Source organism: Pongo pygmaeus, chromosome 6, assembly GCF_028885625.2.
Source record: "Pongo pygmaeus isolate AG05252 chromosome 6, NHGRI_mPonPyg2-v2.0_pri, whole genome shotgun sequence".
Taxonomy (NCBI): Eukaryota; Metazoa; Chordata; class Mammalia; order Primates; family Hominidae; genus Pongo; species Pongo pygmaeus.
In genome coordinates, this window is record NC_072379.2 from 2657621 (window position 1) to 2680763 (window position 23143).

The window sequence follows — 23143 nt, forward strand, 5'->3', positions numbered from 1 at the left end:
GCACACCCAGCCCAGCCCAGCCACGGAGCTGGGAGTGCAGAGGCCACACACATGGGGTGACGGGGACTGTCCCAGACACCACATGCAACACGCCCCACCACGAGCCTGTGCTCTCCCTTGGAACGGCGAGCCTGCCTCCTGACCCTCCTCTCCTCCTCTTCCCCAGGTGGCCCCACAGAGGCTAAGGCTCCTGCCACCAGCTTGGGAACAGACATCACCCCGCTGTTCTCAAAACCAAGTGTGATGCTGCTTTTGTGATTATAATTGGGAATTTTAAAAAATCTTGGTCTCCACAGTGACAGAATCCAACCAAACTCCTTCCTGAGAAGGGCAGCTCTGGAGGGCAGTGCCTCAGGGGGTAGCAAGGGTGACAGGAAAGGATGGTGTGAGCGGGTGGGGCATGGAGTAAGATCATTTGGGGACCTGGATGTCTTTAGCTCCTCACTGGCTTGGGACAGGCCGTGTTTTGCTGTGGGGATGGGAGAAGCTGGTCTCACACCTTCCTAAGGCACAGCAGGGCGTGTCTGCCTGGCCTACTGAGATCGAGCAAATCCTGGTTGTTGAGGGTGTCACCAGGAAGAGGGGGCATGGTGTTGGTGCTGGCTGCGGATAGCAGCTCCTCACGGTCAAGGTCTTGGGCAGGCGGCAAGGTGCTGTCAGAGAACGTGTCACTACAGGGCTCCCTGGCGTCTGCGAGTTCACGGCAGATGTGTCTGTCTGCACTGAAAATCCACCATCCGAGCTGCAGCTGGAGATGAGGGGGATGCGAGCCGCTGGCCCTCTCCAGAGAATAAAGTAAAGGCATTTGGGTCTTCTTCCACAAACAAAAGCACAAAGAGACACGACGCAGATGCTGAGGTGTTAAGTAGGTATCATCGTTCTTCTCCTAACACGATAAATTATCTTTCCCGTCGTGGCTCCTGTGTCCTTGGCAGCGCTGCTATCACGGCATGGAGACAGTGACGGGGACCTAGACTGGAAAGTTCTTCTTCGTGGGCAGAGATGGTGCAATGACAATATCGTCGGAATCATCGGAGTTGACATCATCCCCAGGTGGAGGTGCCATGGCCTGTGGCCCTGAGGGAGAGGGGTCTGCGGAAATGAACCACAGGGAGAGGGGTCAGTCATGCTGACCTCAGGGGCTGCCACCACGGACACCCTTACACTGTCTGCTCTTCCCCAGCAGGCAAGACGGAGGCCACCCCCAGAAGCAGTAAGCCATGGGGCACACAGGCCCTCAGGACCAACTCACACACCTGCCAGAAAGCCTCACTCTCCACCCTCAGGACCAACTTACACACCTGCCAGAAAGCCTCACTCTCCACCCTCAGGACCAACTTACACACCTGCCAGAAAGCCTCACTCTCCACCCTCAGGACCAACTTACACACCTGCCAGAAAGCCTCACTCTCCACCCTCAGGACCAACTTACACACCTGCCAGAAAGCCTCACTCTCCACCCTCAGGACCAACTTACACACCTGCCAGAAAGCCTCACTCTCCTAGCCTTCAAACTCAGCTCTGAGTATTCTGACCATTTCCCCCAACCAAAACACCTGCAAAAGCAGACATTTGACAGCACGGAGGAAGCTCGAGTACGCACTGGAGGCATTCCCTGAAAGCCACTCCCACAGCAGCAGTCCAGGAGTCTGGGGCCTGGGCGGGCGCCTACCCGTGTGTAGGAGCGTTTCTGCTGGGTGCAGTGGCTCATGCCTGCAACCCCAGGACTCTGGGAGGCCGAGGTGGGAGGGTGGCTTGAACCCAGGAATTCTAGACCAGCCTGGGCAACACAGCGAGACCACATCTCAAAAAAAAAAAAAGTCAACTTCCCTGTTAACTCGCTGGCCACTGGTATGGAGGGCAGGAAGGGGCAAGGCACGGATCGCTGTGAGCTTGCAAGCTGCTCGGCCATTCCCCCTTGGATGCTCCTTCATAAGCAACTAGAGCATTCAGAACTTTTAATCCACTCTAGAATGGGACGCCACCTACAGACGGGATGGAGGTGGGTACCAGAGCTGTGGTAGGTAGGACAGGTCCTACCACAGCAGCAGCCCCAGAGCTCCTCGCCAGGGAGCCTGACTCTTACTGCCTTGAAAGATGAAAGTAAAAAAGTAATGAACTGCTGATGTGAGATTTTAAAAAGGGAAGGAAATGGCAATTTGGCCATGCCGCAGATACTGTAACTGTGTCAGCTTTTTTTTCCTGCAACTTTCAAGAAAATTCATATTAAAGGGGAACCTTATGAAATTAAAAACATGGTTATCTTCAAAAACAACCAATCAGCTCAAACAAAAGCTTGATTTATACTTTTCACAGAGACATTTCCTTAGGTCAATAAAGCTGAATCCCTGGGTCACTGGGATGAACTTGCCTCTTTAAAATCACTTGCGTTTAGCAAGAGAAAAGGGCAGCATCAACGCACGCTTTAGCCCTGATCAAAGCCTCTAAAGGTCACGAAACACAGGGTCTGGCGAAGCCGGTAGAATCGGCTCCTGGAGAACAACTGAAAGCCTTTTGCAGAGCCCGCGAGTCACAGGCCGGCCCGACCGCTTTGCGTGTCTGTACATTCTTCCCCGAAACCCCAGGCTGCTCATCTTTGTGTTGAGCTTTACAAATGGAGGTTTTGGAGAGAATATCAAAGTTCAAAGTTTTCTGGCTCTGACGAAACTAGGTTAAAAAATGAAAAGAATAAAATGTGATTTCATACGTGGTATTTCCAGGTCAAACGTGGTATACAGTTTTTAGCTCGTGCAGGAGACTCTCTAAAACACAGCCCCTAGCGGGACCCCCTGGGGAGGGAAGGCTCTCGGGCTCCAGGTCTGATGCGGGCCTCAAAACGGCCTCTTCTCAACTCCGTGACTGCACGTCAGCACAGGAGGGATCTCCTAGGAAAGTGAGGCCTCCGCCCCCCACACGCCCCCACACTGACTGGAGCGGTACTGGGGGGCTGCCGGCTCCCTGGGCCCGTCCTGAAGGGACATTCAAATTAAGGCATGTGGGTCCTGGGCAGGCCTCACCCCTCCTCCACCCCCCGGCCTTCCTCACCCTCACCCTTTGGGCTCAGAAGAGCCTCTTCCTTTGTGGTTTTCCTTGCTGTTCTCTCTCGTCCTTCCCTGACTCCACCCTGGAGACCTAAGGACTCAGCACGGCAGAGCCCTTCGCCTGACACTTCCCACGTGCGACAGCCCCGCACGCCACACTCCACTCCTCAACAGGGTCTTAAGGCTGCCCTTCTCCATATCCCGATAGTCCCGAGTCTCAACAGTGTGCCTCTGCACTCATCCTCCCTTTACAGAAGTGTCAATGGGGGGTTTCTAATTGCAGGATGAGACACGGGATCTCAAGTCCACACAGAGCAGCATAGATTTGGGGTGGAGAGTGGCTTTCGAGCTGTCTAGCCCGTTCTCTACTTTAAACATGAAAGGACTGACGGCCAGAGAAAGGCAGGGCCCTGCTGGGGCATCCCCATCAGCTCTGGACAGAGCAGGGATGAGGCCTCACACGAGGGTGTGGCATCCTGCAGTGCCAGCGGCTTCTTCACTGACTGTTTTTGGACTTTAACAAAGTAGAAAAGGAAACAATAACACGGTTTTACTCAACAAACAAACAGGAGAAATGCTGGCCCGAAAGAGGAAGCCACCTCGGTCCCGTTGGAGCTGAGAGCAAAAATAAAGACAGCAAGGACCTCGGCAATTCCAGGGACAAAGGACAAGCTGGGGCAAGGGGGGCCCTGTTGGGGGCCTTCCTGGCATGAGGCGATGCTTAGTTCAGAGGCAGCTCCAGATGGGACACTCCTCCCTTCCGTCCCGACACAGCCCGGGCTTCCTGGAGGTGGCCACTCTTTGGCTGAGACCTCAGCAGACCAGCTGCCCTGGTGCCAGAATCCAAATGAATGAAATTACCAGGAAGAGCTGCGAGGAAGGGTGGGGAGGAGGCGTCCCCGTGTGTGGCTGAAGCCGATCTCCTCTTGGTAGAAGCTGCGGTGGTGGTTCTTTTACCGGTAGCGCTGGAAAAAAAACAGAAAACGCCAGCTGATTCTGCCTTTAGAGAGTACAAACCTCTCTGAGATTTACGGCAGCCTCAGTAATTTGCCTGGAGGTAGGTATTCCAATGAGAGCAAACACAGCCAGCCCCGAGCCCCACGACCAGCGCTGTACCCGATATGCACCCAGGGTCCAGAAACATCTGGCGGTGAAGAGCCTCAGACACGACCCCGTCCATCTCCTCGGGGACCATGCTGAGGTCAGGCCAGCACGGTTTTATAAGCTGGCCTCAGACGGCTCCCTTCCCTGTCTCCTGTCTGGGTCAGCCCAGCTGCCATTCCCTGGGGACATGCTTGCAGGCTGCATGGCCCTCCACCTCCTGGCTGGGGCTCGCTGCCCAGGGATGGGTCCCCGACTCCTGAACCCATGGTGTGTCCCAGGTCACGTGGGGTCAGGACCATGAGCTGCAGGTGTGGCCTCGGAGGGAGAAACTGCCCACTCGGAAGTGCTGGGTGGCAGCGCGGCTCCACCATGGAGGCCGAGAACCAGAGCAGTCTGTGATAAGAGGGGAACAAACCCCACGTGGGGTGAAGCAGAGGGGGGTGACAGAGCAGGGCCGTCTCTTCCCCTTACTATAAACTCCCCCTCTGCCCAGGCTCACTTCAAGGGGTTTTGATTTCTGCAATCAAGAGAGTCCTAGTGAACCCACCAGGAGGCCTGTGGGAACGCTGCCATCTAGACCCTGCACACGTCGCCTGTCGCATGCCGTGTCCAACAAGGAGGTCACATCACAGTTTTCTTTCACAGGGATGACCTATCAGCACAGCCGAAAGCCAGGCCACAGACTGATGGTGACCTGAGCTACACGGTGTCTGAAGCTCCTCTTCTCATCTCCTCCCAGCAGGGAAGAAGCGACTCCGGAAGGGCCTCCCCTGAGGATCACAACTTCCAGCCCACTCCACATCCGTGGTGCAGCAGGGAGTCCTCAGGATGTAAAGCCTTTACTCTGGCTCCAAACCGAGGTCCCGCGGGCAGGCGGCAGGCGCTGCTCCAGTTCCCGCTACATGCCCTGTGCCCAGTGCTCCGGGCCCATTGCGGTGGGCAGCCTCTCGTGCCACCTCTGTGTCCCACGTCCCTGTGATCCTGACTCACCTGTGCCTGGCCCGGGCCAGGTGTGCCCGCAGAGCAGACTGGATGATGACGATGGCCTCCTCCTGCACAGGGCTGCCCTCGGCCTGGGTGATGGGGCTCGGAACGCGGGGCACGGGAGAGCTCTGGGGCGCAAGGACAGCAGGGAAGATGACTGTTTGGCAGCCCCCTGCCGGCTCCCGGCGCTCTACCCCCAGGGCACCCTGGGCGTCAGGGACACAGGAAGAGCTCAGTTTCCTTTTCAGGTGGCCCTGCCTCCCGGGAATTGCTGGTCAGTGAGCAGCCTCCTGGTGGCAGGTTCTGAATTTTTAAACTGTAGGGATTCTTATTTATTTATTTATTTATTCATTTATTTTTGAGACGGAGTCTCACTCTGTTGCCCAGGCTGGAGTGCAGTGGCGCGATCTCGGCTCACTGCAAGCTCTGCCTCCCAGGTTCACGCCATTCTCCTGCCTCAGCCTCCTGAGTAGCTGGGACTACAGGCACCCGCCACCACGCCCAACTAATTTTTTGTATTTTTAGTAGAGACGGGGTTTCACTTTGTTAGCCAGGATGGTCTCGATCTCCTGACCTCGTGATCCACCTGCCTCGGCCTCCAAAAGTGCTGGGATTACAGGTGTGAGCCACCGAGCCTGGCCTACTGTAGGGATTCTTAAACAAACACCTGGTCCTCAATACAGAGGAGGGGCCGGCATGGCCTGCATCTGTCTTTAGTAGTTTTTAGCTACATCTTCATGGAGCTACTTGACTCTCCAACAGCTTAAGGCAATCTGGCCCTAACGCCACATCCATCCGGGGCCTGCGCAGAGGGGCCTGTGCAGAGGGGCCTGCGTGGCCAGGGATGGAGTGTAGGGGACACCTGCTGGGCGGGTGGGGATGTGGAGGCTGAGGGGTGCCCTGCGCTTTCTCGGTGGATGGAGTGCGAGATGAGCAGCTCTGGAGATGGCCACTGGGATGTCCAGCACCCCAACATTACCTGGTCTGGGAGGCCTGGCACGCTGGGTGGCTCTGAGCCATGTGCTTTGCTTGCTAAGAGCTTTGTCCGCGCCAGATGTCCCCTGAAAGCTGCCTGAAGCACCACAGCTGCCTGTCAGGGAAGGAAGCAGGGAGAGAAAAGCGGGTGTGAGTGCCCGGGGCAACGGCGGGCGAGAGGGAGGCGCCAAGGGGAGATCTGCCACGGCAGCAGAGAACGTGACTCCCCTCACGGCTGCGCAGCCACGGTCTCTCAAAGAGCCGTCCGTGCTCCCACTCACCCCAGTCCGGGAGAAACTCACCGGCGCCCCAGGGAACACAGGGCACGGCGCCTGTCAGCACGGTGGGGACTCTGGGAATGGCAAGGGGCCTGCTGCTCACTGCAGTCCCTTTCAGCGGCTAATAGGAGCTGGTTATGTTTTCATGTTGGAGCGTTTTTTCAGGTTAGAATAGTTTATTGGTTTCATCTACTTTCCATAGATGTCTTCTAAATCAAGCAAGGGGCCACAAGACCTCTAAAGTGATCTTAAGAGAATTATTTATCCTTAAATGATTTTCTTAGGAAATGTGGCTGGGTGCAGTGGCTCATGCCTGTAATCCCAGCACTTCGGGAGGCTGAGGCAGGATGATCACTTGAGCCCAGGAAATTCAGATCAGCCTGGGCAACATAGCAAGACCTTGTCTCTACAAAAAATTAGCTGGGCATGGCACACACCTGTCATCCAGTGCTTTGGGAGGCTGAGGTGGAAATATCCATTGAGCCCAGGAGTTTGAGACTAGCCTGGCCAATATGGTAAAAACCTGTCTCTACTAAAAGATTAGCCAGGCATGGCGGCACATGCCTGTAGTCCCAGCTACTCAGGAGGCTGAGGCATGAGAATCGTTTGAACCTGGGAGGCAGAGATTGCAGTGAGCCAAGATTGGGCCACTGCACTCCAGCCTGGGTGACGCAGTGAGACTCTATCTCAAAAAAAAAAAAAAAAGGACAGGGAAGCTCCGTGAGAAGTTCACGCTCCATTTTCGGGGAAGCACTTATTTTTGAACCATCTGCCTCTAGCTCTGTGAACCCTCCCAGCCTGATAGATGGGCAGCTCTCAAACACGTTAGGAGAATGACAAGCGTGCCCACCGAGCCCCATGCCACGTGAGTTTAGCAGGCTTGCTGCTGTTGGAACAGAAAGCACCTTTGTTTTGTCTTAAAGCTGGGGTGGGAAAAGAGCTCAGCAAAGGAGGGCGAGGCAGCACCAGCTATTAACAATGAATGACCCGCCAGAGTGTGGTGACCACGTGGAGGCTGCCCAGAAGCTTCCGGTAAAGCAGCTGCCAGGTACAGGGGGCTCTGCACCAGCCGGAGGGGTGACAGGGGCATGCATCTCCGTCACGCCACACACTGCACACACACTGGCAAACCCCACGTTCACCACAGCCCCACACAGGCAGCCTCACTGCTGTCTTTACTTAGAGATGAGGACCCTGAGGCATGGGGGGCGCCAGGGAGAGAAGCAGGACGGGGAGATGGCACCCACCATTGATTGGCCCATGAGCCGAGGAGCCTGCATCCCCTCACCCGCTCGCTGGAGGGCATTTACCCCACGCCTCCCATATGCCAGGCGCTAGTCTAGGCACCAGAGGTGTTGTGGCAAAAAGACAGAGCTTGCATTCTGACGGGCGGCTGGCAAGAATAACCACAAAGTGAGATGCCAGGCAGGGGCGTGTGCTAGGAACCGCAGCCGGCTGTGGGGACCGGGAACCTGGGCAGGCTGTGGTGGGTGGACAGGTGGGAGGCTGACGTGCTGGAGACCTCGGGATGAGGGCCTGAGGGCTGCTGGAGGATGGCAGGGACTGTCAGAGACGGGGATGTTGGAAGTTGCCATTGCAGATGTGTAAGATGGGTATGGACAAGGGTGTGTCTGTGGGGCAGGTCTAGGGACTAGAAGGCCAGGCACGGAAGGGCTGCAGAACCGAAGGCTGAGGACTAGGGCAGTGGCGAGCAGGGGTCCCTTCCTCAGGGGCAGTGTGCTGGGCCAGGTGGGCAGTCCAGCTATCTGCTCGTGGAGGGAGCTCGTGTGGCTGTGGCCTGGCCATCAGATGCCAACATGCTCCCACTGCAGCTGCGCGCAGGCCACTGAGCCTGGTGCGCCGCCCACACCCGCGACCATACTGGCTGTCCTGACTGCAGAGTATGAACCCCGTGACATTTGGACAGTATCTGGCTGGTCTGTTACAAGCTCCTCTGGTGCCCGGCACGTGGCAGGAGCCCAGCAAACACTTGTGGATGGGTAATGTGGCCAAAGGGAAGGGGACAGTGGGTGGGGCAGGGGGAAGTCAAGCCCCACCCTGACAGCAGAGCTGTCAACCCTGCTGACATCAGACGCACCTGGGGAGTGTGAGGACAAGCGGGTGCCGAGTCTGCCCCGCCACTGAGAAGCAGCTGTGGGCGAGGAAGAAGGCAGCGTGAGAAGCCCTGCGGCCCAGCGCCCGCTCTGACTGACTGGGGCTGGGTCCTCTCCTGCAGTCTAAGTGGAAATACACTGCTGTCCCTGAAGGGGCCCTAGAGGAGAGGGCAGCATCTCAGAGGCCACCAGGACTCCAGCAAAATAAAGATCTCACTTTCTAGCTCCTCCCTAAATAGGGCCATGGCTGGAACCGCACTGTTCATCAATCTGTCAGTTCTCAGGTGTGGGTGACATACTCAACCTTCATTCCAGTTCCATGCCCTCGCCCCGTCTCAGACTCCTTGTCCCACCGGCTCTGCTGGGATGCCCTCCCCTCACTTGCTGGTCCAGCGAGCTCTGATGTGTCCTGCGAGGCCCACCTTGCACGTCACCCCTTGCAGGGACCTCCTGGCCTTTGTGTGCAGGGCCGGCCACCCCCAGCGCCACCCCGGGCTGTAACCACTCGTTCACTTGTGTGTTTGGGCCTTTGTGTCCCAGGGCCTCTGAGACCGCCCCACGCAGGGCTGGTGATCAGTGAACGTGCATGAAAAGAAGGAAGGAATGGAAGGAAGGAAGGAATGAAGAGATTTTGAAAGTGGGAAATTGTCCAAATATTTATTTGATGTTTCTGTTTCTTATGTATTTTATACTTAATGTTGGGGTCTGGTTTGGTTTCATGAAAAGAAGGACTCGCTGGGCACGGTGGCTCACGCCTATAATTCCTGCACTTTGGGAGGCCAAGATGGGCAAATCACCTAAGGTCAGGAGTTGGAGACCAGCCTGGCCAACATGGAGAAACCCCGTCTCTACTAAAAATGCAAAAATTAGCTGGGCACAGTGGTGCGTGCCTGTAATCCCAGCTACCAGGGAGGCTGAGGCAGGAGAATCGCTTGAACCAAGGAGGCGGAGGTTGCAGTGAGCCAAGATTGCACCACTGCACTCCAGCCTGGGCAACAGAGTGAGATTCCGTCTCGAAAAAAAAAGAAAAGAAAAGGAATCAACACATCTTTAAATATCCCCTCACCTACTTTACAACAAAATACAAATCCGAATTTCGAAACTGAAGAAATAAACCTCACTTACCTCATCCAGAACAGCCTTTTTTTTCTGGAAAAAAAAAGAAAAAATATATGAATTAATACGAGAAGGATGAATGTTTCCCCACACAGTGGTTTTCATTCCTTCATCTGGCCAACAGGTGTCGATCAAGCCAACAAGAGGCCTGGCTGCCCTGGCTCCTCCCTCCCGAGCTGCCAGGGCCCAGCAAACAAACGCCTTTGTAAGGAGGACGAAAGTCAGAGGCAGAATTAGGATGGCGGGAATTCTCCAGGAGTCACATGAGGTGGCCCAAGCTGCAGATGAAGGGATGTGTCTGTGCCGTGTGCCAGTCCCCTGGCTGTGCAGAAGGGACTCCATTAGGCCAAGCTGTGCACCTAAGGAGGTGGATGTGGGCCCGATGTGAGAGCTCTCTCACAGCACAGGTGTCTGGACCACCGTCCTCTCTGGATAAGCTCCAGAATTCGGAGGCTGAGGCTGCCTGCTGGGGACGTTATGAAGGGGGATTTGGTTCAGGGGTCTGGATCACTGGCCCCAGCCTGGCTGGTCATCAGTCACCCTGGGGTGTCTTGGGAAGTTTCTCAGGCTGCAGCTGACACACAGCGTCACAGTCAGTAGAGAGGGTCCCTCGGAGCACGTGTTCTTATAGATGTGAGCGAAGTCCTCCCCGGATGTTGACGCCAAGTTAATCAGCGTGCACTTGATGGCACGGAATGACCACGGCTGGATGACAGGTACATCAGCCGGCTGATTTTCCATAGTCATCAGAGTGCATGGCCCACGTTTGTACTACTGTACACAGGATCTTTCCCTTGGGAGATTAAGGAGGAACTGAGTACAAGGACCAGCACAATATAAGATGGAAGCAAAGAAATATATATACTGAATGAGAGAGAGAGACAGACAGACAGACAAGCCAGCATCTGCTTAGCACCTAAAGAGAAGTCACTAAGTTTTCTCCCACCCTTTTGGGAGGACCAGGAGTTGGCCCCACTAATAAGGAAACTGCTTTTCAGACGAAGACAGCTGTGACATGAAGGACACTAAGGCCACAAGGGGAAAGGTGGTGGGGACAGACCTCATGGAGGCCAAACTCTCCCCTATAGACTGCTGGCCAGTTACCACGGGAAACTCGTTTCTTTAAAATGGCGAAAGCCAGCAGCCATGACCAGGTTAGAAACACAAACAGGGGCCGGCCTGGCCCATCCATGTCTCGAGGGGATGGGGGTACACAGCCTCGACGTGAGACATTCTTGCCAAAAGCAAACCCAGGTGAATCAGAGCTGGAGACCTTATTTCTCATTTATGGGAAATTAAGGGGACAGAGGAATAAGTTAATGACCCCACAAGGAAACAGATCCAGGACAGGGAACATTCTGTAACACACCGGCCTGCCCATTGCCAAAGAAAATCTCTTTAAAAAGAAAAAAAAAAGGCCAGGCGCGGTGGCTCACGCCTATAATCCCAGCACTTTGGGAGACCAAGGCAGGTGGATCACCTGGGGTCAGGAGTTTGAGACCAGTCTGGCCAACGTGGTGAAACCCTGTCTCTAATAAAAATACAAAAATTAGCTGGGCGTGGTGGCACATGCCTGTAATCCCAGCTACTTGGGAAGCTGAGGCAGGAGAATCGCTTGAACCTGGGAGGCAGAGGTTGCAGTTAGCTGGGATCACGCCACTGCACTCCAGCCTGGGCCACAAGAGCGAAACTCCATCTCAAAAAAAAAAAGGAAAAGAAAAAAATCTAGGTGTGGTAGCTCACACCTGTAATCCCAGCACTCTGGGAGGCCGAGGCAGGTAAATGGCTTTAGCTCAGGAGTTCAAGACCAGCCTGGACAACACAGCAAGACCCGTCTCTACAAAAATTGGCCAGGTGTGGTGGTGCCTGCCTGTAGTCCCAACTACTTGGGGGGCTGAGGCCGGAGGATTGCTTGAGCCCAGGAGGTCGAGGCTGCAGTGAGCTGTGATTGTGCCACTGCACTCCAGCCTGAGTGACGGAGTGAGACCCTGTCTCTATGAAAAAAGAAAAAAAAGGCCGGGTGTGGTAGCTCATGCCTGTAATCCTGGCACTTTGGGAAGCCAAGATGGGTGGATCACCTGAGGCCAGAAGTTCGAGACCAGCCTGGCTAATAAGGTGAAATCCTGTCTCTACCAAAAATACAAAAATTAGCTGGGCGTGGTGGCGAGCACCTGTATCACAACTACTTGGGAGGCTGAGGCAGGAGAATCGCTTGAACCCAGGAGGCGGAGGTTGCAGTGAGCCAAGATCATGCCATTGCACTCCAGCCTGGATAACAGAGCAAGACTCTAACTCAGAAAAACAAACAAAATCTGCCAGGGTGAACTGTTGGTGAAAGAAAAGAAAGGGTGGAGGCTGCTGTGAACCACACTAAGGAGACGTAACCAACCAACCCCCAGGCTCTGACGGGACGTGGGTTGAGAACCTCCGAGGCTGAATGCTGGCAGGAAACAGATAGCTGCAGGTGGCATCTCGGGACGTTTGGGAAATGTGAATAGGAAGGGCCGTTAGGTGAGGATAGAAAACTGCTGGCAGTCCTAGGTGCAGTCACGGTGCTGTGGTCAGGTAGGAGAAAATACTTTTTCTTAGAAGATACATGCCGATGTTTCATAACATCTAAAACTTACTTTCGAATAGTTCTGCAAGAAAACTGTATGGAAAGAAATGTGGCGTGTTATTCACTACTGCACAAAATGCACCCAGAACGGAGGAGTCAGTGTGTAAATGAGGTTTTTATTTTCTGTATGTTACGGTGCTCAGACACCTGGGCCCGGCTGCGCCTCCAGGCCTAGTCATTCCTGGAGAGTGAGTGGCTTGCCTTGGAGCACGAAGACTCACAGGGAGCAGCCCGGGTCGCCCCGGGGAGCCTCACCTTGTGCTTGTACACCTTCCACTGGGCCTGCAGGACTCTGGCCGCGGCGTCTCTTCTCCCATCAGAGCAGGGGGAGCGTGGCCGCAGGAGCCCCTCCTCGCTGGAATCCGGCGGCCAGTCTTGCTCGCAGTGCCTGCGGCTGGGAGTGGGAGCTGGGAGCTCTTGGGCCTGCAGGAAATTGAAGGAGTAAGAGGACGATGAAGCCAGGGCAGGGACAATCATTATCCGGCAAGGGGACAGGATATTACTTGGCATGGTGCGGCTGTGCTTATCAGGCGAGTCTTATTAATGTGGGGGAGAGAGCTGTTCCACACTGGTCTGCAGGCCACATGACAGCGGTCTCTTGTACTGCTGAGAAACAGCGTCTAGGCGAGCACACAAGTGCAGACGCGCTTCTCATTAAACTCCCTTAACTCTGCCTGGCAGTGCCTCCTGGGAGGGAGAGAGGACGCTTCTTCACACGGCCGTCACACACTCACTACACTCAGTCACATTTTGTTCCTGCAAGAATTGTCTGTTTTTCTGGGGTCCTTTTCTGTTTTCTAGTTTAATACTCTAAATTATAAACATGGGATTTCTGGGATTGATATATATTTCTAGCATGGTTTTTAAGGTAGAAACAAGCCAGGATTGCTATAACAACCATTGAAATAGCCATGATTTCAGGCTGGGTGCAGTGGCTCATGCTTGTAATCCCAACAATGTGGGGGGCCAAGCAGGGAGGATCCCTTGAGCCCAGGAGTTCAAGACCAGCCTGGCCAACATAGCGAGACCCCATCTCTATGAAAAAATTCAAGAAATACCCGGGTGTGGTGGCACACCACTGTGGTCTCAGCTACTCGGGAGGCTGAGGCAGGAGGATCGTTTGAACCCAGGGGTCAAAGCTGCAGTGAGCCATGATTGTGCCGCTGTAGTCCAGCCTGGGCAACAGAGTGAGACCCTGTCTCTAAAAAGAAAAAAGAAAAATTATGATTTCTAACACTGATGACTCCAAATGTATCACCCATAGGACACTACCCAATACAAATGAAAAGGCCTCTCATGTCAAGAACGCAAGCTCTGTAGAGAGCAGGCTGCTGCCGAAAGCCCTCCCCGGAGGGAGACACAAGACTGCTCCCAGTGCACACCTGGCCAGGCGCCAGATGCAGGTGGCCTGTCCACAGACTTCAACAAACACAGAACGGCTTGCTCTGGCTTTTCATTTTCTGTGTGTTAACAATGCTTGGGCATCTGGGGCCTTGCTGCCCCTCTGGGCCTGGCCAATTCCTAGACAGTGAAGGGCCTGCCTTCGGGCACAGCCATCCTATGCGAGCAGCTAATCCAGTGCCCACACTGAGAATCGCCTCCTGTATTGGGGCCCACACTCCAGAAGGCAGTGTTTCTCAGCCTTAATCACTCAGGGCCAGGTGCGGGACAGCTGAAGACCACCCTGTGACCCAGATCCTGCTGAAATTCTTCAAGCTTCCAGCCCACTGGCCCTAACCAGCCGGCTCACCTCACCTCACCCGCTGCTTCTCATGATAAAGGCCCTGGCCCGGGTCTTCCGCACGACGCTGCCGCCTCCTGGCCGACGCGCCGCTCCTGTGTGGCCTTGTGTGCCCTGCCTCCTGTTTCTAGGGACCTGGGAGTGTAAACTTCCTAGGACGGTCACTTGGGTGTCTGCACATCTTAACATCCCTGACGAAGATGCCCCGGGTACATCCACACAGCCAGCTGTTTCCAGATCTCTTTAGCTGTGGCACCAAGTTGCTTGGCACCAGCATTCCGGCCCTGGGCTTCCACATTCCGATTTTGTAACCCCAAGAAAAGCCTCATCTCCCCCCAGTCCTGACACATTTTCAGGTCTCCGTTCCACTAAAGTGAGATCATCTGTTAGTACGTGGCCCGTGCCAATGTGATCAGAAAGGTAAAATCAGCTTCTCAGAAGATAAATGAACATTTACTCACACAACTACAGACAGCTAAAAAAATCTAAATTTTCACATGCTTATAAATTCCTTGAGGCAACTCTTAAACCGACTCTTGTCACTCCATTTAACCTACAATTAATCATTCCCACGTGAATGCTGAGAACTGATTCCCCTACTCGGAGAGCTGATCACTCAATTAATCCCACTCTTCCTTTTCTCTAAAATAGAAATGTTTCCTGAGGAGGAAAATAACACAAAGCTAATACATGCTTATTACGAAAAATTCAGACAACACTAAAAGAAAGTAAAAAAAAAAAAAAAAAAAAATGCTTATAACCCCACCATACAGAAAAGGCTGTATTTCAGCAGTGTTTTCAGACACTTTTGTTTTTTCTCTCTCTCTCTTTCTCTCCTCTCTCTATTTTCAGACCTTTTTCTTTTCTCTTTCTCTCTTTCTTTCTTTCCTTTTTTTAGTGAGACAGGGTCTGGCTCTGTGGCCCGGGATGGAGTGCAGAGGTGCTGGGCTCGAGCCATCTTCCCACTGCTGCCTCCCCAGCAGCTGGGACCACAGGCGGTGGCTTCTACTGGTTTTATCCATGAGCTCCTGTTAGAGCAAACTGCAGCCTCAGGATGGTGACACCAAGTTCCTTGCTTTTTGTCTGAACATGCATGGGCTCACACCTGCCCTCTGAAGGATCCTACCCATTGGAAGGGGATTTATGAGGACGCCCTTCTAGCACCAGAAGTGCAAGTGCAGGCAGCGCCGGCCATGGTGAGCAAAGCATGGCTGCGACCCTCCAGGGAGGCAAGTGCAGCACCGGCCATGGTGACCGGAGCATGGCTGCGACCCTCCAGGGAGGCAAGTGCAGCGCCGGCCATGGTGACCGGAGCATGGCTGCGACCCTCCAAGGAGGCAAGTGCAGCGCCGGCCATGGTGAGCGGAGCATGGCTGCGACCCTCCAGGGAGGCAAGTGCAGCGCCGGCCATGGTGAGTGGAGCATGGCTGCGACCCTCCAGGGAGGCAGCAGAGAGCAGGGACCTCGGAACCACAGAGACCAGCTGCCCCCGGGTAGCGTCCACACACGCTGAGGGAGTGGAGAGGCAGGAGAGCATCCATCTGGGGTCCCTGCTCACCTGCCAGTTCCCTGCTCACAGTCACTCCACGTTCAACCCGTGCACAGCTGAGTGATGGCAGGGAGGGCACAGGAAGCCCCACCCCACCCAGAGGGCAGTGCCCGCTGAGGCGCTGCCAACCTCGTGTTCTGGAACTTAGATGAGAGGAGAGGACGCAAGCCCAGGTCCATGCAGGGGCCTGGTTGAGCCTTCGTCCTTCCCCCCAAGCCCCTCCTGCCTCTCAGTGACAGCTCCGGCCGCATAACTACACCCTCCGCATGACCAGGCTTTTGGGAAACTCTTTACTCACCAGCCTTGAGACTCAAATATCAGTTCGAGAAGTCAATTTGCTGACAGTCAATTAATCCAAAACCCCGGACTTCGATACACACCACATGAGTTATAGAAATCAATGGTGATGATAAAAGGGAGTGGGATTGTCAGTGGATGGTCAGAAAAAACTCTGGGCAGGGAAGCGGTCAGAACCGTCACGACCAGCCAAAGTCTCACCGCACTTGACGGGAGACTCAACCGAATGGTCACTGTACCTTATGAGGAACTTCCGGGCAATCCTCTTTCTCTTCTTTCTTCATTTCTTGCAATTCTTGGAGCTTGCTGATGAGCGTCTGAATCTCCTCTCTAAGGCGGAAAGCGAAAAGATGAGACACCTCACCTGTCACTATGTGATGAAGGCCGGCACAGGGCAGGGTGGGGCGGGCGGTCCACGCTGAGACAGGGGGACACCAGGCAGCCTCCAGAGAGCTGGTGGGGCCACGTCTCCCTGAGCCACTGGGCTCCAGCTATGACCTGACAACACCAGAAACCATCGCAGGCCGGGATTTCCTGTTGTCTCCTGCTCTGGGCTGGAAGCCCCACGAGGCCGGGGCTGAGGACCCCCAGGGCCCAGCACTTCTCCTGAAACAGCTAAGAACTAAAAAAAGAATCCATTGTGTGAATGATAAGTAAGTAGGAGGCCGGGCCGGACGTGGGGACTCACGCCTGTGATCCCAACCCTCTAGGAGGCCAAGGCCAGAGGATCGCTTGAGCCCAAGCATTTGAGATAAATAAGCAGGGACCACTGACCACTGGGGTTTTAGTAAACAGTATGAACAGAAGGCATTGCAATTTAGATATTCATTCCAAGTACTAAAGGTAAAAGAAACAAACAAAAAAATTCATTTCTGCACATGTGCCCTTTCAGATTTACTTTAATTCAAGCCTTCTGACAGAATTCAGTCAGATTTCTCCTGAAAATGAAATGTTTTCTATTTTTTTTTTTTTTTGAGACAGAGTCTCACTCTGTCGCCCAGGCTGGAGTACAGTGGCATGCTCTCTGCTCACTGCAACCTCTGCCGCCCGGGTTCAAGCTATTCTCCTGCCTCAGCCTCCCAAGTAGCTGGGATTACAGGCACCTGCCACTGTGCCCGGCTAATTTTTGCATTTTTAGTAGAGACGGGGTTTCACCATGTTGGTCAGGCTGGTCTTGAACTCCTGACCTCAAGATCTGCCCGCCTCAGCCTCCCAAAGTGCTGAGATTATAGGCATGAGCCACTGTGCCTGGCCAAGGTTTTCTTCATTCCGGTAGTCTATGTCTTACTAATTATTCTGAGTGCTAAATATGTCTGCTCAGATTTCTAACCTAGTTTTTTGTGCATTTTAAAAAGTTAAGACTCATCACATAAAATTCACTATTTTAAAGTGTATAATTCAGTGAATTTTAGCATATTCACAATGTTGTGCACCTACCACCCCTATCTAATTCCAGAATGTTTGCATTGCCCCAGAAAGGAAGCCATGCTCGTCAGCAGTCCTCGCTCCCCTCCCAGCCCCTAGCAGCAGCACTTGTCACGTGGGTCTGCCCGTTCTGGACATTTCCTGTGCAAGGAATCGTGTGCTATGCGGCCTTTTGTGTCTGGCTTCCTTTGCCGAGCACCACGTTTTCAAGGGTCCCCGGGCCGGGCTGGTCAGGGCTTCCGTCCACTCTGCGCCTACGTGTGGTCAACCTCAGGGTGTTTGTCCACCAGCAGCTGATGGGCCGTGGGGTGGGCGCTGCTTCCTGGCTCTCGCGAATGGCATTACTGTGAGGGCACGGGTGGCCCCTCTTGAGGATGTGGCCCACACCTGGGTGGTTCTGACCAGAGGCCAGTGTGACGGCTGGTTGGGAAGGGGCAGGTGCTGGCACAGCCAGAGCAGAGGATGCCCCTGAGAGGTGGCCACGATGCCAGAGGGCAGGCCCTGCTCAGCACCAAGAGGTTAGTCCCGGGCTGGGTGACAGAAAACCATGGAAAGACTGTGGGGAGGTTTGGCCTTTCTAAGAAGCCGGCTGGCAGCAAGGCTGAGATGTCATGGGGGGCTGCAGTGGTAGCAGCAGTGCGGACTCGCCTGGGTCCTCTCCAGCCCTGACCCGGGTCACGTACCTCAAAATCTCCTCTCGCTCTCTCCTCTCCTCCTCGCCCTCCCTCGCGCGCTCCAGCTCCTTCTCCAGGTCGGCCTTCGCCTGCAGGAGCTGCTTCACCTCCAAACTGCACACAAGAATAGGAGACTCGTCAGCGTTCACGAAAACTGTAGGTTATATCAGAGCAGGAAGGCACTTCAGAAAATGACGGTGCTCAACCCTTCCTTAGGACAGCGGATGGTGGGGCAGGAGGAGCACAAAAGGCCCATTTCTAATCACACATTGCCAAGGACAGACCTCAGGGCCCCGCCTGCCCTGAACCGAGCACCTGCTGCGTGCAGGGGATCAACAGGACTAAGCCAGAGAAGGCCCTGCCATCAGGCCGTAGAATGAGGAGCTGCCCCTCCAGCCGCCACTCGTTGGCACGGACCTCGCACCCGCGTGAGAGTGCTGCAGGCAGGCGCGGGGTCTGTGAATGGGGCAGGGGCCTGCCCTGCCTAGACCGTGGCACTGCCTGTGCGGGGCTCCAGCTGAACCGCTCCCAGATGCGTTTCTTGCGTCCCACGCGGTGTGATGGCCACACCCTGGCCTTCCATGGAGACTTCTGTCCGAGTCTCAGATGGACTGTATGCTGTCTGCGAGCCCCGACTGCTCAGGGCCTGTGAGTCTCTGTATTAAATGCCAGAGACCCTAGAGTGCTTCGCAGAGCCCCTGTCACACAGTAAGGGCTCATAAGAGGTGGCTCTTGTCATGCCACTTGACAGCTTCACAGATAATTCCAGAAGTTATTTACCTTTCATAATGACTACCTTAATTTTTTTTACCTAATGTCTACGAACTCTGTAATGACTGCTTAATTGGAAAAGCTTGTCGTGAAATACTAATTTCTACAAAGGACCTATCAATTGGCATAAATGCGCTCTGAGACCTCGTGTGAGGGGTAAGGACAGTGGTGATGGGCTGGCCTTCTGCTGTTCACAGCAGGCAGCAGAGAATGTAGCAGGCCGGGAGGCACTGGTCAAGTTTTTCTCAGACCCTGAAGTGCACACAAATCACCTGTAGGGCTGGGTGTGATGGCTCACACCAGTAATCCCAGAACTTTGGGAGGCCGAGGCAGACAGATCACTTGAGATCAGGAGTTCCAGACTCAGCCTGGCCAACATGGTGAAACCCCATCTCTACTAAAAATACAAAAATTAGCCAGGTGTGGTGGCGTATGCCTGTAATCCCAGCTACTTGGGAGGCTGAGACACGAGAATTGCTTGAACTGGGGAGGCAGAGTTTGCAGTGAGCCCAGATTGTGCCACTAAACTCCAGCCTGGGCAACAGAGTGAGATTCTGTCTCAAAAAAAAAAAAAAAAAAAATCACCTGCAGATCCCATTGGATGCAGAGTATGATTCCGAAGGCTGGGGTAGGGCCTGGGCGCCTGCATTCTAACCAGCTCCTAGCTCTTGCTGCTGCTGCTGGTCTGAGGGGCAAGTCACTGTAGTTCTTGCAAACTAGAGAGAAACATCATTCCAAAGATGATGGAGGTGGCTGACTCATGAAGGAGCCGAGCCCAGAGGAGCTGCAAACAGGAAGAAGACAGGAACCAGGCCGGGTGTTACGTGGCCACAGGTCATTGAACTCCGGAACACCCGGTGAGGCCCTGCTTCCCAGCCCTATGGTCACACCAAGTATTTCATAGCATTTATGTCTTCTTTTGTTTTTTTTTGAGACAGAGTCTCACTGTCACCCAGGCTGGCATGCAGTGGTACGATTATAGCTCACTGCAGCCTCGACTTCCCAGGCTCAAGTGATTCTCCCACCTCAGCCTCCCAAATAGCCGGGATTACAGGCTTCAGCCACTATAACTGGCTAATTTTTGTATTTTTTGTAGGGACGAGGTTTCGCCATGCTGCCCAAGTTGGTCTCGAACTCCTGGACTCAGGCAATCCTGCCACCTTGGCCTCGCAAAGTGCTGGGATTACAGGCGTGGGCCACTGCGTCAGGCTGGAGCATTTATGTTTTATTTCATACGTATTAATAGATCATATGCCCCATAAACATATTCTGAATTAAGATCATGCTGCATAAAATCTAATTGATTTTACATAACCCAATGAAAGTAAATTCCTCTCTAATAGACAATTTGAAGATTCCTCTGGAATTCAGGGTGGAGAGATTTAAATGTGCTCTCCCACCGTTCCCTACACTTTTGAGTTGAGGTCTCACTCAGTTGCCTAGGCTGGAGTGCAGTGACACAATCATAGCTCACTGCAGCCTCAAACTCTTGGGCTCAAGCGATCCTCCTGCCTTGGCCTCCTGAGTAACTGGGACTACAGACATGAGCCACCACGCCCAGTTAATTTAAGAAATTTTTTGTAGAGATGGAGTCTTGCTATGTTGCCCAGGCTGGTCTGAAACTCCTGGCCTCAAGCAATCCTCCCACTTCGGCCTCCCAAAGTGCTGGGATTACAGGCGTGAGCCACCGCGCCCAGCCAGTATCTTCTTTTTATCACTAAAGCTGCCTTTATTTCACCACCAAAATGTAAGCAGTTTTAGAATCATATAAAAATATTTATGCAGTGACTACTACGAGCTGAACAGTTTTCCAAATTGACAACTGTTTAACCCTGGCAACAATCAGTTTCCACAGGGAGTGAGAGCTGCTTCCCTGGTGAGGCTGCTGGCGGGGTCTCGGGAGGATCTACTCTCTCTGCAGCAGCTATGCCTCTGGGGACACTGGTTGGGCCTGGGGAGGACCTACTCTCTCTGCAGCAGCTATGCCTCTGGGGACACTGGTTGGGCCTGGGGAGGACCTACTCTCTCTGCAGCAGCTGTGCCTGTGGGGACACTGGCAGGGCCTCGGGAGGACCTACTCTCTCTGTAGCAGCTGTGCCTGTGGGGACACTGGCGGGGCCTCCGGAGGACCTACTCTCTCTGCAGCAGCTGCTCCTGCAGGGCGGTCCGCTCTTCCTTCAGGTCTCTCAAGGCCCCTCGGAGATGCTCATGGTCCTTGTTGCGGTCACCTCTTGGCTGTCTGTGCAGCACAGAGCTGGATGCAGGGCAGGCTGGCGGGTGTGATCTGACTGGCTCTGCGGCATGTGATTTTGAGCTCTCCATCATACTTAGTTTCTGGAGGCAACACAGGCATGTATTAGATGCTAGTTCTCATTTCTACTTTCTATTTACCAAACCCAGAAAAGGGACACTGAACCATGGCGAACCGAGTCTCCAGCAGGGCCACGAGAAAGCTTTGAGGGGACCTGAGTTACCCGGAGAAGCCGCTGAGCACAAGGCTGCTGGAAGAGCATGATCCCTGCTCAACTCTAATCAAAAGCGAGGCACGTGCAGACCCCCGCCGAGGCAGGGCGCCGGCAGAAGGCGTTAAAACAGAGAGGAGAGCACAAGGGGAGGGGACTCAAACGACTCTGCACATCTACCCTCCTGTCCCCTGGAACTGCCGACATTTTCAACCTTCATGCTTTCAGTCTCGAGTGACATCCTGGTGTCGCCTGCAAAGTGCCGCTGAGCCCATCCCCGCCCTCCACTCCTGCCTCTCCCGGATCTGGGACGTGCTGCCCACTGTGCTTCCGAACTGCCTCCGGGTGGCTTGACTTCCCAACAAGTTCTATATTTTAAATGCCCACAATTTATAGAAATTTTTCTTCTTTTTTTTTTGAGACGGGGTATGGCTCTGTCACCTAGGCTGGAGTGCAATCACAGCTCGCTGCATTCTTGAACTCCTGGGCTCAAGTGTTCCTCCTGCCTCAGCCTCCCAAGTAGCTGGGAATACAGATGTGCACCATCACACCCGGCTAATTGTTTTTATTTTTGTAGAGATGGGGTCTTGCTATGTTGCCCAGGCTGGTCTCAAATTCCTGGGCTCAAGCAATCCTCCCAGCTTAGCCTGCCAAAGTACTGGGATTGCTGGTGTGAGTCATTGCACCTGGCTAGTTTTCCACGTTGTAAATATGTAAAAAACTATTTTTTAAAAATGTTTTTCCCTCTAGGTTTATTTTGCTTGGCCAAACAACACAGACGCTCTAATTTACTATTTAAAATACAAAGGTCCAGGCCGGGTGCGGTGGCTCACGACTGTAATCCCAGCACTTTAAAGGCCAAGGCAGGCAGATCACTTGAGGTCAGGAGTTCGAGACCAGTCTGGCCAACATGGTAAAACCTCATGTATACTAAAAATACAAAAATTAGCTGGGCATGGTGGTGGGCACCTGTAATCCCAGCTACTGGGGACGCTGAGGCAGGGGAACTGCCTGAACCCAGGAGGCAGAAGTTGCAGTGAGCCGAGATTACGCCACTGCACTGCAGCCTGGGCGACAGAGTGAGAATCCATCTCAAAAAAAAAAAAAAAAAAAAACACCAGCCAGGCACAGTGGCTCACGCCTGTAATCCCAGCACTTCAGGAGGCCAAGGTGGGTGGATCACGAGGTCAGGAGATCGAGACCATCCTGGCTAATGCGGTGAAACCCCGTCTCTACTAAAAATACAAAAAATTACCCGGGTGTGGTGGTGGGAACCTGTAGTCCCAGCTACTGGGGAGGTTGAGGGAGGAGAATCACTTGAACCCGGGAGGCGGAGGTTGCCGTGACCTGAGATCGCGCCACTGCACTCCAGCCTGGGGACAGAGTGAGACTCCATCTCAAAAACAAAACAAAACAAAGGTCCAATTCCAATAGAATCAGCCTAATTCCTACTTTGCAGTCGCGTAGGGGATGTGGGGAAACATTCATTTCCCGACATTTCTGGCTGGCCAGGAGTTGGGTCAACAGTTTCCTGTGGATTCCAACACAACTCGAGTGGTGGGAAGCAGTGCCTGGTCATCGGCGGGCAGTGCACAGCCCACAGCCTGCATAGGCGGGCTGGACTGTGAGGGGCTCCAGTGCGAAGCGCGTCTGCCTGCGGCAACACACAGAAGCTCACAGCCCAGAGAGGGGCGTGAGACCTGCCTTCAGCGTTGTCTAGACCTGGAAGAAGTCTCCTTGTGGTCTGTGTGTGGCGCTGCCTGGCGGACAGCCAGTGCCATGCTCAGTGCCACCTTCCGCACCCCGTGAGCCTGTCCCCACTGCATGAGGCCCCTGGTCCTCAACGACAGTGGCACTGAGACGCCTGCTCACCTTCTCCAGCTCCACAATGCGCCTCAGCAGCCGGGGCTTGCTCCACTCCACATAACCTGATGGAAGCAATGCGGTTTCAAAACGGCGTCCTGGTGGGCACTGCCAGCAGGGCCACCCTTCTCA

The 23143-nt window shown here is 54.1% G+C and overlaps 1 protein-coding gene across 22 annotated transcripts in view; it reads right to left on the bottom strand.

The window, feature by feature from the left end:
* Positions 1 to 241: 241 nt before the first annotated feature.
* IQCE (IQ motif containing E) overlaps positions 242 to 23143 on the bottom strand; it is a 50204-nt gene continuing 27302 nt past the window's right edge. For 11 of the 22 annotated variants that reach the window (XM_063667194.1, XM_063667193.1, XM_063667195.1 and 8 more), the window contains 10 exons: positions 23021 to 23076; positions 20821 to 21020; positions 17925 to 18029; positions 16056 to 16146; positions 12485 to 12652; positions 9622 to 9645; positions 6109 to 6219; positions 5136 to 5335; positions 3903 to 4006; positions 242 to 1092 (listed from right to left, as the gene is read on the bottom strand). In XM_063667194.1, the coding sequence (XP_063523264.1) occupies positions 971 to 1092; positions 3903 to 4006; positions 5136 to 5335; positions 6109 to 6219; positions 9622 to 9645; positions 12485 to 12652; positions 16056 to 16146; positions 17925 to 18029; positions 20821 to 21020; positions 23021 to 23076 (1181 nt within the window). In that variant the 3' untranslated portion in view covers positions 242 to 970. Of the gene's footprint in view, positions 1093 to 3576; positions 4007 to 5135; positions 5336 to 6108; positions 6220 to 9621; positions 9646 to 12484; positions 12653 to 16055; positions 16147 to 17924; positions 18030 to 20820; positions 21021 to 23020; positions 23077 to 23143 lie in introns of those variants that run through there. The other 11 variants (XM_054494559.2, XM_054494557.2, XM_054494568.2 and 8 more) reach the window with 3 other exon arrangements.